The 19,187-nt window shown below is 42.4% G+C and overlaps 1 protein-coding gene across 1 annotated transcript in view; it reads left to right on the plus strand.

Annotated features, from left to right (window-relative positions):
* The window catches only part of COL4A2 (collagen type IV alpha 2 chain), a 140,820-nt gene extending 124,988 nt beyond the window's left edge, over window positions 1-15,832 (plus strand). Inside the window, exons 34-47 of the mRNA XM_083836221.1 lie at window positions 261-324; window positions 691-765; window positions 1,432-1,539; window positions 2,514-2,621; window positions 3,907-3,978; window positions 4,397-4,522; window positions 5,975-6,091; window positions 7,647-7,808; window positions 7,940-8,038; window positions 8,692-8,838; window positions 9,453-9,569; window positions 10,391-10,582; window positions 10,924-11,210; window positions 14,079-15,832. Coding sequence (XP_083692347.1) covers window positions 261-324; window positions 691-765; window positions 1,432-1,539; window positions 2,514-2,621; window positions 3,907-3,978; window positions 4,397-4,522; window positions 5,975-6,091; window positions 7,647-7,808; window positions 7,940-8,038; window positions 8,692-8,838; window positions 9,453-9,569; window positions 10,391-10,582; window positions 10,924-11,210; window positions 14,079-14,333 — 1,929 coding nt within the window. The 3' untranslated portion in view covers window positions 14,334-15,832. The remainder of the gene's footprint in view (window positions 1-260; window positions 325-690; window positions 766-1,431; window positions 1,540-2,513; window positions 2,622-3,906; window positions 3,979-4,396; window positions 4,523-5,974; window positions 6,092-7,646; window positions 7,809-7,939; window positions 8,039-8,691; window positions 8,839-9,452; window positions 9,570-10,390; window positions 10,583-10,923; window positions 11,211-14,078) is intronic.
* Window positions 15,833-19,187: the final 3,355 nt, after the last annotated feature.

The following is a 19,187-nucleotide window of genomic DNA, read 5'->3' on the forward strand; positions in this document are numbered from 1 at the left end:
GCAGGGCCAAATATGTGCAACATGATGCTCTCAATTTCAAATTTAAGACTTCGCAAACACAGCTTGTGACTTGGTTTGCACTGGTTTGGTTTAACCAATTTCAACCAAATGATTCCACTTATAAAGAACCATGGAAACAAAACAAAACAAAAAGGTAAATTTAAAGGTGGTTTTTTTTTCAATATTTAAGCTATGCTGCTTGGAAGGTTGAATAAATCCCTATCATCACTAACTGATACCTGTTTTCAATCATATAACAGGGAGATAAGGGTGTCCCAGGAATTTCAGGCCATTTTGGTACTCCTGGCTCCCATGGTGAAATAGGTGAGTTTGCTCTCTCAGCTGAGCATTCTTTGTGTTCATTAATCATCAAGTGCACAACAGGAAGTTCTGTGGGGTCTTCAGTCTTAAAAGAGTCCTTGTACAGTCTTACAGTATGTTATTGTAAATGTGAGAGGCTGTGAAAAGGTTGATATTGTTAATTTCATGTAACATTTATAAATCCATGGGGGGCATGAGGAAGGCATTGTTCTAGAGGCTGTTTTTCTTCCTTTAACTTATTCTTCTTTTTATTTATAAAGATAATTATTGCAGAATTTTGCCTTGGAAGTTGCCAAACTCCTTCAAAACATCAGGAAATACTATTTAAGTTGAAGCCTTGCCACTCATTTGTTTTTTCACTTGAAACAGGTGAGCCGGGAGATACTATAAACTTACCAGGAATGCCAGGTCTTAAAGGGGAAGTCGGTGTGCCAGGCCTAACAGGTATTCATTTCACAGTCATTCTGGATGTAAAATTTTTCATGTACTAAAGTCCATAAAGGAAAGGAGGGAGAGCTTAGCCTGTGTGCTTTTGATGACTGTTGAGCTCCTGAAGAGGTGCATCTTTGAATATGTGTTATGGTTACCTCTTCAAATGAAAGTACAGTTATGGCAGTAACCATCAATCACATGCAGCTGTAGTAAAACATTTCCTTTTTTTTTTTTTTTTTGCCATTGGTGACAAAAGAGGAATATAAGGCCATAATTATGTAAGAGGGGATAGCAGAATCAGGTTTATTTTTGATTGGGTTGGTTAGATAATGTAGTAAAATTTGAGCTATCTCAAATTTGAGCTATCTGTATAGCTCTGTATATATCTGTATAGCTACAGATAGCTATTGAGCTATCTGTACATTCAGCACATTTGAACATTGGTGTCCTATTCCACATAATACGGGGAGTACTGTTAAAAAACAAATTTAATGATGGATTGGCTGACCTACTGTAGAAGAACATTTGTTCTCCCAGGCAATCCAAGCACTCTGACTTGAAGAATGTCTTTATGCAGCAAGATCAGGACTCATCAAGTAGCCAACTTCACATTATACAGGTTAGCTTTTATCATACAGAGATTATTGAGAGAATAATGTGTTTTTGTGGTTTTTGCAGGCTTAAGAGGAGGCCCAGGACAAAAAGGCGAAGGGGGTGAGCCTGGTAACCCTGGCATTGAGGGCATCAGGGGCACACAGGGTGTCCCTGGCTCCTTGGGACAGGAAGGTAAAATATTCTTCTTTTTTAACATGCCAAAGAATAAAACTGGATGAGAAGAGAAAGGGAAAAAAAAAAAAAAAAACCCTCTTACTCTCTGGAAAGAAAGTCATTAAGTTTTTAAAATGTTGATCGTTCTGTAAGTTGGTAAAGAGCAGCAAAAAGGACATGGAACTCCCAGGAGAACTTATTAAGAGGAAATTTCAAAAGAATAACTCTACCTTATTCCAGTTTTTCCTTTTTTATAGCAATCGTGTCCAGTCAAAGTGTTGCATTGCTGGCTTATTTAGGTATTCTAATGCTGCCTCAATATGGCAAGGAGGTGGGCATTTCCATGCTCTTTTCTGCCATAAATGAAATAAATATCCCACAGGACCCAGTTAGGGAACCTTTGAGCCAGTTTCCTTGGCTGACTGTACAAGAATACAAGGAAATTGAAATGAGGTCTGGCTCTGGCTGGATCATAAACTTGCAACTTATGGAACATGTCTCATTGCAGGATGATCATGAAAATGCTCCTTCAGAGCAGTTGCTCCACATGTCTCATTTAATTATAGGGCTTAGAAGCTCCATCCAAGACTGGAGCTGTTTTGGTAGGCACCTCAATGAGAAATGGCACTAGTCTGATCAGCTTTCCAGTCAGAAAGCCTGGGCAGACGGGGAAACTGAGGTGCACATAAATGAAATTACTTATTGTAACTGGTAATAGATGTAAAACTATCATTTTAATAGGAAGAGCCCACTATATTTCTGAGGTTGTCAGAAACCTGAAATTTGCAGTTAACTGTTCTGTTTCACCTTGCCCGTCCTACTTTTTCTCTCTTACTTCCTCCGCTCAGATGTATAGTGCAGTGTCACACAATGACACTGGTGGGGGGAGCCTTCATTTTGCTGCCTGGGAGAATGAAGGTAGCACAAGGCAGTGTTTTGGGCTGTTGGCTTTTAAGGACACTCACGAACAATGATTCACCATTGTCATGTAGGATTGCCGGGACTGGTTGGCCCCCCAGGGCAGCAAGGAAGCCCTGGGACACCTGGATCTCAAGGTGAAAAGGGAACTCCCGGCTGGCCTGGCTTACCCGGACAAGCAGGTATTTATACAACTTTGGCTATTCAGTCATTTCAGTGTGAGCACTTGCTGTTGTTCTTCTGGGGTAAAGAAGAAGAAGAAAGGAGGCTTTTTGTAATTCACAGTGGCAGAGCTCGCTCTAGTAAACACGTGTTCCTCAAAAAGTCCAGAAACATTAATGCAGACCCGTGCAGTTCGTGGGTTCTAAAGGACTGGGGTCTACTAAGATCACTTTAAGTGACTGTGAGCTTCCTCTCTTTTTTCCAGGAAAGCAGTTTTCAAGAAACATTTTCATTTTTCATGACAGCAGAGAAGAAAAGCAAAAAGATATTTAAAATGCAGCAAGAGTGGTGATATACAGTATTAGAATATTATAATGTGGCATTAGATAGCAAACAGTATATTTGTTCTCCATCATCCTCAGAAACCACTAACTGATCCCACAGGTGTTTTTATGGATTTAGTAACTTACGTCTGACTTATGGCTCAGGCAGAATTCTGCTATCAAAATTAAGGCAGTAGTTTATAACTAAGCTGTTTGTATCACAGGATGCAGAATCTCATTGTCTGCCACCTGACTCCTTAATGTATGAAGTAAGCAGATTTTTCTCTACAGTACAGCCAAAAATTGCCCTATTTTTAGTGAGATTCATCTATCTGAAGCTGCATCAAATCGAAGCTAATAAGGTTTTGAAGGCTGCCTTTATAGACAGTGAAGACAGGCAGACACTTATTTTTGTGAAAGTTTAATTGTCCTCCAGAACTCTGGCCATTGATTACCATTGATAACTAGATGGTACGCATCTAGTTTTAAAATCACGCTTAACTTTTTGATAGGTACAAAAAAATGTGGTACATTTTACCAGCAGTGACAGCTATTAGACATTTGTTAACTGGTGTGTTATTTTTAAATGACCCACGGTGAATTTCTCCTGAAGAGGGCTTCATTATAATCACATTTAGAGTGTACAATTATCCCATAACTGTCTTGGTTTGAAGACTTTGGAAAAGCATAAACGGTTATTAACAAAATTGTGGTCTCAGGACTGGAACTAATGGCATGCTACCAGACAGATCAGAGATATTTTAAGAAATACCTCATAGTGAGCTTATTGGATAATAACACAATTGCTAATCAAAGAAGAAAAAACATAGAGTGCTGTATTTCATAATAAGCTTATTGCAATGAATCGATATGAAAGAGTTTAAGAATCATATTTATTCAAGCTTTTCAGTTTTCTGCTGAGATATATATATACAGACTGATAGAAACTATTAAAATAATCATGACTATAACTTTAAAACAGGCTTGCCTGGCTTGAGGGGAATCAGTGGACTGCACGGCTTACCAGGCACTAAGGGGCTGCCAGGATCACCAGGTAAATGAGACTTTTACTCTGCCGGTTCACAGGTAGTGCATTGTGTTACCTGCAAGTTCGGTCTGTGAGATTTTTGCAATGGGACTTTCCTAACCGTGCCCTATAAAGCCCAGTGTGGAATTTACCTCATTGTGGACACTGGCAAACCACTTCACACACTTTACGTGCTGCCACACAGATGAATTAGAACACAACTTCAAGTCATAGTTTCTTTACTCTTGCAAAGTCAAATCCTCAAGACCATTTTATTCCATTATGAGCATTACTTATTTATTCCATTATTCCTTTTTTTTTTTTTCAATGAGTCACTATAGGCTCATGTATTCAGTAGATCCTCATGCTCTCTACATGTATGTTAGCATGCTGATATGTTATTACATGCAGAAACCTTTCTTAATTTTGAACTACTCCACAACAGGTCCAGATGGCTATGGCTCTGCAGGCTTCCCAGGTACCGTGGGTGACAAAGGAGAAGCAGGAGAGCAGAGCAGAGTGGAAGGCAGCCGAGGCCCTCCGGGTCAAAAGGGAGACAGAGGTGTTCCAGGTCTGTATCCTGGAGAATGTGATCTACTTGGTTTTTGTTCCAGCTGTGGGCGTTAAGGATGTCATGAAGTGCAATACAGTGTAGACAGTGATATAGTAGAGACTGTTTGGAGTTCCTGCTGCTGCTTAGCCAAACCTTGCTCAGAAACAGCACTGTGTATTGCCCAGTGCTGGACAAGCTAGCTCCTCCTGGGCAGCCTGGGTCCTTCTCCACAGTAGCAACCCATTGTAGCACACCCAGAGCTCAGCACGCTGCAAATGCTGCTCTCAGCCACCATCTCCCAAAATATTTATAAAGAGGATCCAGTTACACCAACACTATGGCTTTTCTTTCTTTCTTTGCATTGCAAATCCTTCAATATTTACCTTTCTTCTGAAAGCTTCGCTGTCCATTAACGTGTGATCTTTTTTTTTTCCCTGGGATCGCTCCTGTGCTCTATTTCCATGCACAGTGCTTTCTTTACTCATACCATCACCCTTGTGCAATGTAAGCATACGGCTTTCCAGCTCTGACCCACCTTGCTACAGCAGGCAGCACTTACCTCAGTATGGCTCACCACCAGTTCTTCTTCCATCACAGAGCCACCAGACTGATGTTATGGATGAACAACAACTACTTTTTTCTTTTACAAAAGTTTTCCAACATTTTGGCTCTAAAAGGACTGGCAGATATATATACATAAAAAAAAAAAAAAACACTTACTGCTTTTACCTGTGTCATTGAATGCCTGTTGTTTGGTGCTCTACTTTATTATTGTTAACATACTGTGTCTTCTTAAACACCATTCAGAGATTTAGTACCAAGCCCTGCAAGAAATAGCTTTTTGGCTTATTTTATTCCTGTTTGTTTGTTGGAACTAAATATGTTAGTTTCTTTTTACATGACTAAACAAGAGGGTTTTTATGGCTTCCTGACAACTTACATGTGCTCAAAAGGACAATTTTGAGCAAAAAGGTGAGGCAAATTTTTGGCCATTTAACACTTTCCATCTATAGAGAATTTCCTTGGATTTGAACTTTTGGTTTTAATTGACCTCCTCCTCCCCACCAAAAAAAAAAAGTGTCTGTGACCTTGATTCAATAGGACACAGAAAAACAAAGCTGCTTTCTCGTCTGCTTCAATATACCTTGGATATTTTGAGAACTTCCTATTTTGAAGTAATATTTTACTTGGCAGATGCAAAACCATTAGCATTCCACACCGTGAGATGCAATTAGCTATCCAGAGAGCTTTGAAACAGAACTAGCATTTGTGGGCTTTTGTTTTGTTTTGTTTTGTTTTTTTAAGAAAAACCTCCACATCATATCATCTGGGGAAAAAAAAAAAAAGCGAAAATCAGTGGGAACTGCAGGTGTTTCCACTTTGAAAATCCCGTTTTTATATGCAGTCAAAGGTGAGTCCTTATAATTGCATTTTCCTTGCAGTACTGATTATTTCTTCACTTCTTTTCAGGGATCCAAGGACCCTTTGGCATTCCTGGGCAGGATGGATTTCCAGGGCCTCCCGGGATTTCAAATATATCAGGATATCCTGGTGATAAAGGTTCCCCAGGTCTGGACGGAGTGCCAGGTAATTCATGCCTTGTGTCCCTCAGACAACACAGAAGATTAAGTAGAAAGTTAGCAACGGCAGTAGTTATTGCAATCTTTGTTCAGTAAAATATCCCTATTAAGTGCAACACTGAAGTACATGGCTCGATGCTCCTTGAATAATTGTTAGACACAACTAATGGCACAAAAGATAATAGGGACAGAACTCTGATGCCAAAGGCCTTTCCTGCAGGGTGTCTTAATGGAAGGACTTGATTTTCATGCAAATAACAGATTTAATTGATCATCCAAAATTCCCTTAAAAACTTTCAGAAGCATTATGCTAACTTTCTACTTTAAAATTTAGATCTGTGGCAGACATGCAAATCTGCAGAATCCTTTCTTAATCATTCACAGAATTTTCCTATGTGAAATTAGATAGGAGAGCATTAGCCGCTCTTCTTTCTGAAAGTTCATTCTATAAGCCTACATTTTTCATGCCTATGAAAGAGCTGCAGTGTGGCTCTGTGTATTTAGAAGCTGAAGATCCTGCTGCTTGTTGGACTGCACAATCATTTCAAACTTCAGTGCCACTGTGAAGCGCTTGTAGCAGAAGTTGCAGGTGTCCCATTATCATCTCTATGATGTGTGGAAATTTAATGTAAGCTCAGCAAAAACTTACAGGAGGCAAACTAGCTGTGGAGCCAACGAAGTACCTAGGTTTCCAGATGTGACTAGAATGCTAGTTGGCCTTACTCTGCACACTGATTCCCATTCCCCAGGCAGTCATTGGGTTAAAAAAAATAAAAACAGAAGCAGTGAGCAGAGTGGGATGAGAACAGGAAGACCATCTGCCACCTGATATGTTGATAGGCATGGCTCTTTGCCGTAAGCATCTTGCATTAGTACCCGCACTTGATCCAACTGCAACAGGCCGCACGGGAGATGCCCCACTGAAAACCCTAGTTACTAAGTCCTTCTCCCCTTGGAAACAGGGTTCAAATCTCTTCTCAGGCAGCAGAAGTAGGAACCTGCCAGGTTTAGCTTCAGAAAATAGGTACTTCTGGAAAAGGAAGCTGTTCCCATAACTGCCAAGGCAGAGTGAAGTAGTTATTTGTATCCAGGTGTTCAACTGAAGCACCAGAGTACATGGAACAGTAAGTCCTTGGCATATTTACCACCTCACCTGGCGCCGAGTCAGGTATTTGCTGATATCTGATTTCCCTCTAGTTGCTCGGAGAATTTAGGACAAAGCAGGGCGGCACCTAGTGAAGTGTGGCATTTGCTGGGGAAGGGATAGCTCACCAAAGGCCGCATCTCAGCAGGCATCTCACTGCTGCTGAAATCTTGCTTAAGATTTCACCAGGCTCTGTGGGAGCTTTGTGCTCTGATTCCTCTGCCACTGCAGCAGAAGGGTATGCCAGGCTGAGAGCAGGAGTGCTGAATACGTCTGTTGGATAACTGAGCACGAGCCCCTTACGTAAATTGAGGAAATAAAACCTGATGGGATACAATTAGATAGCTCTGTTACTTTCATCTGTGCCCAGGTATTGAGGCAGTACAGACAGATAACAGCTTGAATGTCCTCTAAACAGGCTATCCAGGACTACAGGGGCAGCCTGGAATACCAGCTCCACCGGGAAGCAAAGGAGAAAGCGGACAAGCAGGTGTGAGCGGACAAACTGGCCCAAAAGGAGATAGAGGTGATCCTGGATTAGCAGGGAGACCTGGGATTCCCGGCTACCCCGGGCCAAAAGGTAAGGATGGGAGATGTTGATCATCTGCAGGGGGAAACCCCCTATGCTACAGCAGCTTGAATAACATGACTTCTGAATTTATATGATCTGTACTGAAACGCAGTAACGTGGTACGTCTTTTTGCACTAAAGGTCGCAAGGGTGAGCAAGGTGTCATCGGCTTTATGGGCACAGTAGGATTTCCAGGTGATCTGGGACCCATCGGACCCAAGGGGGACAGAGGACTAACTGGTGAGTAAGTGCAATCAGGTGCATGGCTCCTTTCTGAACAGTTTGCAGCCACACACAGCTGATCCAGCTGGCCCTGCTTTGAGCCTCCTCAGTCCTTTCCAACCTGCATGACTCCATGCGACCCATGGAAAATTGTAGGGGATGGGTGCCTGAATTTAACATGAGTAGTCAACTTTTTGCTGTAATTAATTTATTTTGTATGAGGTGCCAATTCCAAAATCAGACCCATTTTCAGAGAAAAAAAAAAAAGGAAAAAAATTGTTGACTTAAACTAATTCTGCAGAGTAGACATACTAGATATTTAGAAATATCTATGCCATCATGTATTTGTGTCTCCAGAAGCCCACCAAAAGATGGTGCTCTGCCTCAGAGAGCAGTCGGCTGTCTGGGGAAACCATCCCAACCTCCTACATCATAACTGAGGAAGCAGTAGCACCATTCATTTCCTTCTGCTTATCTTTGTGCAGTCCAAGAAAAGACAACCCCACTCCTCACATATGTTCCTCCAAGATCGTAAATATGTCTTATACCCAAGGTAGTGAATTGTAGACCACGGTCCCTCTTTCACATACGCAGCCAAGTAACAGCAACGTGTCTGTGGATGAAAGCATATTAAGGAAAATGAAACTGTCTCATCTTGCCTCCTGTCACAGGCTTTCAGGGCCCTCCAGGCTCTCCTGGGCTGCCGCCTCTTCCTCCAAGGCTGTTTGCTGAGCAAGGTTCACCAGGTCCCCGTGGAAATACAGGACCTCAGGGAAGCCCAGGAGATATGGGCCCTCAGGGCCCACCAGGCGATCCAGGTAGGAATTGCACACTCGGAGCGAAAGCTCAGTAGTCCTTAGCAGAGAGAGGTCACCACAGCACTGCTTTGGCTCTCTTCAACTCTAAATCCTACAGGTCAGAAAGGAGAGTCAAATTTGGGTTTTTCAAAGCCAAGGGCTTGGCTTTCCTCCCCCTTCTAACGTTCAGAACTTAAGCAAAACAGGAATAAACTCTGACAACATTCAGCCAAAGCAATGCCAGATATAGATGCAGCCATTTAAATCAAGAGTGGGAGTCCTTTGTGGAAACGCACACATCCCTGTGGGTGTGCTTTTGGCCCAGGAGACGTAGTGTTAGTGATACATGGACCAGACACAGTGCACCTCTTGCTAATGGCCTTGTCAGAGATGCGTGGTGGTGGCAAGAGTGAAAGATGAAGGTTGTGGGTGTCGTGTTGTCTTGATTCTAGCAGCCTTTTCCGATGAAGTTAGTGCTTTTTGCCTGAGCAGAAACCACGGGATATCGCTTTTAGTGTAAATTGGTAAACCTGGCAGCTAGGACCGAACGCGCGCAAGTAGAGCACATGCTATCAGAGCAAGTAGCATGCTGATATCTCTGCAGCCACTGTGCTCATAACTGTTGTTGGTGCAAGGTTTCAGAGGCTCACCTGGAGACCCAGGGCTCCAGGGCAGAGGTGGCATTCCAGCTCCTCCTGGATCCAGAGGTGAACAAGGAGCAATGGGGTTTCAAGGCCCAGTGGGATTTGAAGGTAAGAGATGTCACACAGCACTTCTTCCCTCTTTCCCATTTCAGTGCCATAATTATTCTGTAGTTACTGTATCACTGGATGGGGAGGAGGGAGGAGAGAGACTGCTTGTTCCTTCACAACTTCTTCACAAGGCACAGCTAACTTTTAACAGAGGTAGCTTAAAGCAATGTTTTCAAAATAAGTTTTGATAGCTGCAGATGGCAGTCCACTCGTGAATGAGTTTGTTTTGATCCGAGTGCATTTTCATGTTGGTTTTCTCTAATTATTTCAGCATAGAGTTTTACTAGCCGTTATGTTCATAGAAATGGATGTTTGCATAGGTGATATTTGCATGGACAACGTTTCAGAGAATGTACCTGTGAAAGAAATACCCGTCTTTATCCAGTCAAAGAGCAGAAAGACTATTAAATACACAGACCAAAAGATATTTGCAGTTTTAACCATATAAAGCAGATGCAAGCAATTCAAAAGCTATTGGTTATTCTTAGACCAAGAAAATGTTTTGAAGGAAAAAAGATGTGCATCTGTATTGCACAAAGTATGCTAAAGTTTATCAGAACCTTATATGTGACTTTCCCTGGCTCTGGTTGTGAAATGTATCATCTGATCTCTGATCATGATGATCCAGCACCAACCTACTTCAAAATCAACTGCTTTAACCCTAGAACTACATCTCTTTTAACAATAACTTACCGTAAGAAGAGTTATTGTGCAATCAATCCTTGTTCACGGGCAGCTCAGCTGAAATACCAGCTAGCATGAGAGCACTTGTGGGAGCACAAACTAAGCTGTATTATTTTCTTTTTCCTCTTTCACCTAAGGCCAGCCAGGCCGCCCCGGTAGCCCTGGGCTGCCAGGCATGCCGGGTCGCAGCGTCAGCATCGGCTACCTGCTGGTGAAGCACAGCCAGTCCGACCAAGAGCCGATGTGTCCGATCGGCATGAACAAACTCTGGAGTGGGTACAGCCTCCTGTACTTCGAAGGGCAAGAGAAAGCACACAACCAGGACCTAGGTACGTGCAGGTATTGCTGGCAGCAGCTGCAATTCCATCCCTCTGACTGAGAAGAAGAAGAAAAAAAAATAGAGCTTACTTATAGAAAGCTGGGACTTCAACAGCCAGGCTTAGGAAGCACCAAAATGAGAAGATAAAAACCACACGTCTGCATAGTGTATCCGTGAGAGAGACTTTGCAAGTCATTAGTGCCATTTGAGGGGAACAGGAAAGCCGGTGACACATTATGGACTGCAAGGCTTTACTGACACACGCTTGGGAAGGAGCAATAAACTGAAAACATGCATTGTCTTCTGCAAAAATGATTGCCATAATTTCTTTTTTTTTTCCTCTCTTAACAGGGCTGGCCGGTTCATGCTTGGCTCGTTTCAGTACAATGCCATTCCTCTACTGTAACCCGGGGGATATTTGTTATTATGCAAATCGAAATGATAAATCCTACTGGCTCTCGACTACAGCACCTCTCCCAATGATGCCTGTGGCAGAAGAAGAAATTAGACCATATATCAGCCGCTGCTCAGTCTGTGAGGCCCCAGCTGTGGCGATTGCTGTCCATAGCCAAGAAGCTTCTATTCCTCGCTGCCCTGAAGGCTGGCGCAGTTTGTGGATTGGATATTCCTTCCTCATGGTATTTGTCCTTCAGCGTCACACTGTGTGTGGCACTAGGCTTTAAGTATGTCTTAGACCCTGGGAAGGCTGCTCTGTCGTAGCTCCAGTAACATCAAAACTATGCAACATCCTGGGAAACTTGTTTCTAGGAAACAGGAGTGAGAAGCAAAATTTCTGTGAACCGCAGAGAAAATTGCCTCTTTGTCAGAATAGCATCTGGAGCCCTTATTTTATGTACAAAATAATGTTTGAGAGCAGAGCACAGGTACAGCTGTGAATTGCCAAGTAAAACCGCGCTCTGCAGGCAGTAACCTACGGAGCATTTTTACAGCTAGAAAAAGAGTGGGGATTACTGATGAGCATCACTATTAAGAGGCTGATCTGGAGGGGAAAAAAAGACATTTTTCCCCTTCGTTTAGAAACTGAAAATCATTGATTTTTGGTAGACACTTAGAAGCCAAAGTGTTTCATCTAGTCTGGAAAGAGAGACAGCCTCCTGTTGTTTTAAAAGTTAATCTTCAGTGTTATACCTCTAATGGCGGCAGGAACAGAGCTGCATATCCGATTGCTCAAAGGATCTCTTAGATCTTGTGATTACAAGATAATTAGGAAATGGGATCTTACAGAAGAGCTTAACATTAGGTGTGCAGTGTAAAACATAATGAAAGGCTTCACCTCTTGTTCTGGCTCACTCCAAACTGCTACCTGTGGGAGCAGGACTGTACAGAGGGATCATGTAAGCACCGGAGGACTCAACATAGTGAGTGAACAGTACCTAGAATATGTTAGTGAATGATCCGGCTGATAGTAATTTATCTGACTTGCTTGATGCACACTAGGGTCAAAACCTGCAACAATACGTCCATGTTGTGTTCATGCATTAAATACTGGATTGAATGATGAAGTAAACAAGGCTGGAAAAAAGAGTAAGATTTTTCTGGCAGAAAACATCATGGAATAGCTGTAGTCAACCCTTCCCGCAGATTATTTGCTTTCCAAAAGCTTCAACTTTTCAGGAAAGAAAAAGAAAAAAAAAAAAGGAAATTGGATATTTTTCATTTAGTTCTAGAAAAAAGATTTGAGAAAAAGCAGATCCAATTTTTGTCCAGTCCTATGTTTGACCTTTCTTTTGCTTCTCCGAAAAGCCCCGATACGGATCTCATAGTTACTTCACAGGAACTCCAAGGATTAATTGTTTGTAAAGCCCATGTAAACATTCAGCATTGTTAAGGGCAAAGTTGTCACCTTAGCAAGAAGCTTTTGCAGGGACAAAGTCTGCCAGCACCAAGGAACGTACAGTGAGAGGAGTTTCAGAATATTAAAGCTTTCACATTTTCCCATCTAGCGCTCAGATCAAACGACGTGTTTGGCATACACATTTTTTTGCTTCTTATGCAGCTCTTGAAGGAGAAGTACAGCGTGCTTGTGGTTATTTCAGAGTACATGTTCTTTTACTTCTTGGCTTAAATTTGTTACCTCCTTCCCCTGGCTAAGGTACAATCCTGAAGGGAGTCAGCGTGGACTCCTGCCCAAACCACCTTAAAAGTTGGGAAGATTTCGTGCAGAGAGGGCACTGAACTATAATGCTTCCTAAGAAGTGCCAGCCTTACCGAGGGATAAGAAGCCCTGACCAGCAAACAAGAAGCTATTACAGGCACAGAGTGGGAGATTGTACGCTGAGCATAGGAAGGCCACAGCCCTTGCCCTAAGGTTGTCGAGCTCCCAAGCCAGTGCGTAGATAGTGTGTGCAGTTTGTACCAGCTGCTTTCCAGCTCCAATTGCAGAGGCCTCAAAACTATTAACAGTTCAGCCCTTCTTACCAGCTTTGTTATCCAGAAGGATGCTAGAAGGGTTACACTCCAAAACATCATAGCTTAGCACATCTTGCAATTTGGACCTGTTTAAAAAATAATAATCCAAGGCCTCAGCAACGTGCAACACCGATCAGAGATCAGATCCTTTACTCCATTAAAAGGTGGCCACTTGTGCTACCCGTTTACATGGACACAGCGGGCCTCTGAGCATAAACCAAGGCCAACAGATTTCTTCCCACGTTTACAAAACTATTTAGCAACTTTTCCAGCTGCTTTCATTTGTATTGCAAATACCTTCAGTTTTTAACAGAAAATTATGCAACTTCACTTAAATATGCAGCTGTACAGCCCTCAAAGGGACTGGGGAAATGCCTGTTTTGTTAGAGATCCCTTTGACAGAACATAAGTAACATTCAGTTTGTTACTGCAGTACTTGTCAAAGGTAACAGTTGAGTGGTTTAAAGGTGCATGATGCTGTTGTAATGTGCTGTTAATGAATATATGATAGAGGGAAGATATCTGTATAGAAGCTAACTTTTTTTTTTTGTTTCCATAGTGCTCCTTAAGTGCAGTGCAGAGTAAATAAGACTTTATAATGACGGAAATTCAAGTTAGCTATATGGAAAAAAAGTTCTACTTAATGATGGCAACCAGAGGAACAGGCTGCCCGTAGAGATTGTGGAAACTCCATCCTTGGAGTTATCAACAACTCCACAATGCCCACAGCAACCTAGTGCAACTTTGAAGTTGGGTCTGCTTTGAGCAGAGAACTGGCTGAAGTGCCAGAGTGCTCCTCATCCAAATGATTCTCCAGGTCTAAGACTAGAAACAGCGAAAATCCTGGCTATAGCAAAGATGTTTGTCAGAAGTGGCATCAGCATATGAGATTGTTCTTTTGTATAAAGGATAGCCAAACCCTTACGTCTTACACGGTTGCAGGATTAGCCTTCTGTCTGCTCTAGGGTTAAGAATCAGGAGCACTTCCAGTGTTTTTTCTCTTTTCCCCACACGTAAGTTTTTGACAGCATTGCCTGAGGTTGTACTCTGAACGCTGCCCTCCTTGTCTCCCTTAGCACACTGCGGCTGGTGATGAAGGTGGAGGACAGTCGCTGGTTTCTCCTGGGAGCTGCCTGGAAGATTTCAGAGCTACTCCTTTCATCGAATGCAACGGCGCACGCGGAACTTGTCATTACTTTGCAAATAAATACAGCTTCTGGCTCACTACGATTGACCAGCCCTTCCAAAGCAAGCCCTCAGCAGATACACTCAAGGCAGGACTCATCCGAAGCCATATCAGCAGGTGCCAAGTCTGTATGAAAAATTTATAGAAGTCTTTCATAGTATAAGGAACCTGCTTATACTGTACTTCTTGTACAGTGAAACCTTCTATGATGTTTAGACATTTGAATAAATCATGTTGGTGCTTTTTTAACTTATTACCTCAAAAGCTGAATGGAAATTTAATTTTAAAAGTGTCTGTAAAAGCAAATTACGTGTAACAGAAATCAAGTCTAACACACAGACCTAGTGTTGTGTTCTCCTACTATACAGTATATATATTTTTTTGCTAGTCTAACATTATGTCATTTGCCAGATGTTACAAATACTCAGCTTTGAAACACAAAAACTTCAGTAGTAAATGAATACCTTGGTCAGATACCCACTGCATTTACTTTAGGATAATGTATGCATCTTTTCTATTAACTGTATTTGTCACAACACTAAACACTAGCAGCTACAATTCATTCAAACAATTAACACACTGTGATCACACTAAGCCTTAAAGCCTAGCAAAGTACTGAAAATGTACACTGGAAGGTGCTCATGTCCAGCATTAAAACCTAACTTCAATGACAGTATTTTATGCTTGGGCATTTCAAATACACACCCAGAACAATCATCTTTTTCTTATATTTGTGTTTTGTTTTTTTTTTAAGCTTCACCACTCTTTAGTACTTAATCACTGGAAATAGCAGAGAAGCCCACAGGCCTTCCAAAAAGAGTAACCAGAAAATGCACATCTCTTCCTGTTTTGGTTAGGAGACTACATGATGAAGATCAGCACATTACTTTAAAAGTCTGGCATTTTTTTTCTAGACATACTCCAGGCCAAAGGATCATTACAAAAGTCTCCCGCTCCACCGTGTTGTGGACATTGATCTGTGTCATGTTACTCACAGCACCGAGTGTTTTTTGCATTGCAGCTTTTCTCCTCTGAAACCAGGCTACTCATCACAAACAGGCATTACCCATGTGCTGTTGGAGCTGCTGTCACATGTGGGGTAGGTCTTCCAGGAAAGCCCATTGTTCAATGCCACGTCACCTTGAAGGTCAAAACTTGCAGACCTGCCAGTTGTCTGCGTCTGCCTGCCTGGAGGCATGCGGTCCTGGCAGCTAGGGACGTGTGGCAACGTGATGACCAGCATATCTGCCTGCACGCATCCTTCCTTGCGAAAGCAAAGAGGAAGGAAGCAGAGCATTTATTTGGCACAATCTTTTTCCATAGAGAACCATGTCATTGCATGCCAGGCTTGAGAAATGGCCGCAACAGATAGCTCTTCCCTTCTAAAGAAGCCATTTAACCCAAAGCTGTCTGTCACCACTACAAGATGGGGGGGGGGGGAAGCACGGTTGCAAATGATTCTCTTCCCATTGACATAGTCTGATTATATACCCAAACACTTAAAACTGAAATCAAAGAGACTTCTATAACAACGACAACTGATTTTTCGACTGTTCACTCCTGCTTCAGGTGTTTATTGGGTTTTGTAATTACATTCCATCCTCACTGTATCATAAATAAAAATTGTTTTTTTCTACTCCTCTATTTGTTGGTGATTGCCATTTTGTAAACAGTGTTGTTTTTTTTTTTTTCCTAAAAAATGCATGTGGACTGCTCTTTTGAATTACTTCGTTTGCACCTAAGCCAGAAAGAAAAATAAAAGCGTTACCGTAATGCTCCATTCTACTTCTTCAACCAGGAATACATTTTGTGGCACTTAAACCATTCCAGAAGGGAAGTGCAGTTCTAAAATTTCTCCTTTAAGCTGAACTGTGGAGATGGTAGTATTTCATCTGTTGTTAGAAAGAGGAATTCAAGCCAATAAATTGTGATGTTGCAAATTAAAGCAAAGTATTATTCATGTTCCACAACATTCAAGAAACCAACATTAACCAAACTTGACAAGTGTTACCTCTGCAAAAAATGTAAAGTGTAACTTCAGTTAAAGTTCTGAGCTAGCACAGTTTCTAGCCGAGATTAGTTGTGCGTATAATTAGATATATCCATGAAGTGAGAAATTACATGAGCTTAAAATCAGTTTTCTGGCCATACTGTAGCTATGAAAGGCAGCCTCTGAACAAATTAACTCCACTGGTATTTGTTTCAGCCAAATAAAATACCTAGAACTGAAAACATTGCAGTGTACATTAGTCAAATCTATTCCACATTTGCCAATCCTTTTAAATTACACACAGCAGTAACAAACACCCCATAATCATCAATTTACCTCTTCCACGCCATCAGTGGTTGTCAGCTGACCAGTTAAATCACTTGTGATTTTTATAGTGTGCAACTCCTGCAATGCAGCACATGAAATTTTTTTCAACAGAATTCAAGTACAGGTTATACAAACCTGTAAAAAACAATTATGTCAGCAACAACAGCTAACTATTTAGACTTCAATGGCTGCTATGTTGCATAGTCTCCCTATAGAGCTAATTTTTTTTTTGCATGAAAAGCCTCAGCAGATAGGTCTTTCCCCACGAGCTGTGTTGTCTATTAGTTTTCTGACTCTCAAAGGCTGTTCTAAGCAAGTTTGCTCAGCACAGTATCATCAGCACAGTGGTGAGTTGAAATGCACTCAGGAAATTAGAAGAGAAAAAAAAAAACATGCCACACAGCAGTGAACTTTTGTACTTTCTTTGTGTACGTCATGTGCTTCAGGTCCATGGACTTATACACAAGTTTCTCCAAACAACGCTTACTCACTGCCTGGGAAGGGGAGGGAGCAAGTACACATGAACACATGGGATGCTTGCAGCAGCCAGAGGGTTTCAGCCTGCCAGCTACCTTGGAGCACAGCACAGCACTTGCAGGGGAAATGCCTTGTCCGAAACACTGCCCGGATAAATTTGCCTCCCTGATGCACCTACTCCCAGGAAGTTAAAACATTTTTATTCAGGAAATAGGATTTTTCAAAACAGTCTTTTCACTTAACCATACCACTCCAGCCTAGGATGTGAAAACCACAAGTTTTTTGCCCGTTTCTGACTAATAGTTAAATATTTTGCTTCAAAGCATGCTGCTTGTGTCCTACACTTCACTGTCTGAAAATACCCTGAAGTATAACATGCTGCTAAGCCTGGAAAAGGTCAGCAAGGTTATATTCCCCTCCATAGGTAATGGTGCATCAGCATATCGGCATAGCTATAGTGAAGTCATTTGGCCAGCTGACACCAACATTTCTCGCTCTACGTTAACCAAACCTGCCATGTCTTCTCACACACCGTGATTGGGCTTGTCCAAGGCATGTGGAAACAGAAAATCAGCAATGTGCAGGCAGTAAACATGACCCTGTAACAGGCGTTACCAGCCTGCTGCCAACAGAGAGGTGGCGTGGTCACTGACTGCTGTATGGGTTTGGCACCTTATCTGGCTGCCAGAGACTGAAACCTTGCCTTGGCCTCTCTCTGACACCACCTTCAAGACACACACTTACCGTGTGTTTGGTCTGAATGCAGTTGGTTTCATGGTGTTGTGCTTTCCACCGCGACACGGACAATGGCATAACCAAGCCGAAGCACACAGGCGGCCGCCTGGCAAGGCCCGTAAAACCACCCTCACTGGCCCGCCATCCGGCCCTACCCCGCAGGTCACAGCCTGGCCTGGCTGGCATGGGCAGGCCAATAGCTGTCATTCAGGTGGTGTTACAAAAAAATAGCAACTATTTCACTGTTTATACACTCCACATAATCTGGCCGAACATAACAAGGAAGAGCAGAAAAAATAAATATTTGTAAAATAAGCTTCCCTCCCTGTCAGGGCAAGCAGAGCTTCATACACCACTGCTAACACTCATGCAGAGGCCTCCCCATGCAGCCATGAAAGGCCTGAGTCCAGGCCTCATATCGAAATTAGTGGGGAAAGCAACGTTGGAAGGGCAGGGGAAATCCCCACACTGGGCAGGACACAGAAAAGCTGACATTAAATAGGGACACAGCCAAGACGTGTCCCAGAAGGCATGGCAATATACTGCCTCAGCCCTCAGAGGATTTGAATTTTTGACACCAAGCAAGTAGTGTTTGAGCTCTCCAGCCTGTTCCTCAGGCAGCAGGGACAGGCCACCTCAGCAGAAATGGCCTCGCAGTTGATGCCTGCCCTCCCTGTTGCTTCGACCATCAGCCACCACAGGCAATGGCATTCACTGCAGCCTCTGTGCCAGTGGCATCCCCCGGCTCATTACAACTACGACCCCCTTCACACCATGTAAGCACAGCGGCTCTCCCAAATCATTTCATTTTTCTGAAACAGTCACTTATTCCTACAACCACTTATGCGTGCACGTGTTAGCTTGTGAGGTTATTAAGACAATAAAAATTAGGACATGTGCACATCAGCATTGGTTCCTGCGCTGCCGCTTCAATACTCCTCTCCCTCATTAAGCCAAGCAGAATTTTTCTAGTAAAATTATGTAGGATGGGTGTATAAAATGCCTTTTGCAGCAATGGGATATCAGGATGCTCCTGCAGAAGCAGCAAGGAAATGAATGAATTTATGCAGGACACGTAGGAAGCACAAGAGCAGGCCATATTGTATTAAACATTCTATGTTGATAAAATAAGGAAGTACCACTAAACAGGAAAATAATTTGTGCAACTTCAGCATCAAGGGTTGAACCATGCTCTCTAATCACACTTGCAGATATGAAGACAACATAGGCACTGCTGCAGCAGAGCATCAACACTGTGCTGTTAAATGGAGCTCAACTGCAGCAGAGCTTAAGTTACTACTAAAAAAAATTCCTATATCAAACCCCAGAAAACCTTCAAATTTTGCCTGAAGGCACAATCTGACTTCAGGAAGTAGTGAAGAAATGGGACTAGTGTGTACATCGAATAATCCAGATTCCCTTTAACTTCTTATTAATAATCCCCATGCATTACTGAGTCTCCTGGGTTCT

Source organism: Anser anser (assembly GCF_964211835.1).
Source record: "Anser anser genome assembly, chromosome: 1".
Lineage (NCBI taxonomy): Eukaryota > Metazoa > Chordata > Aves > Anseriformes > Anatidae > Anser > Anser anser.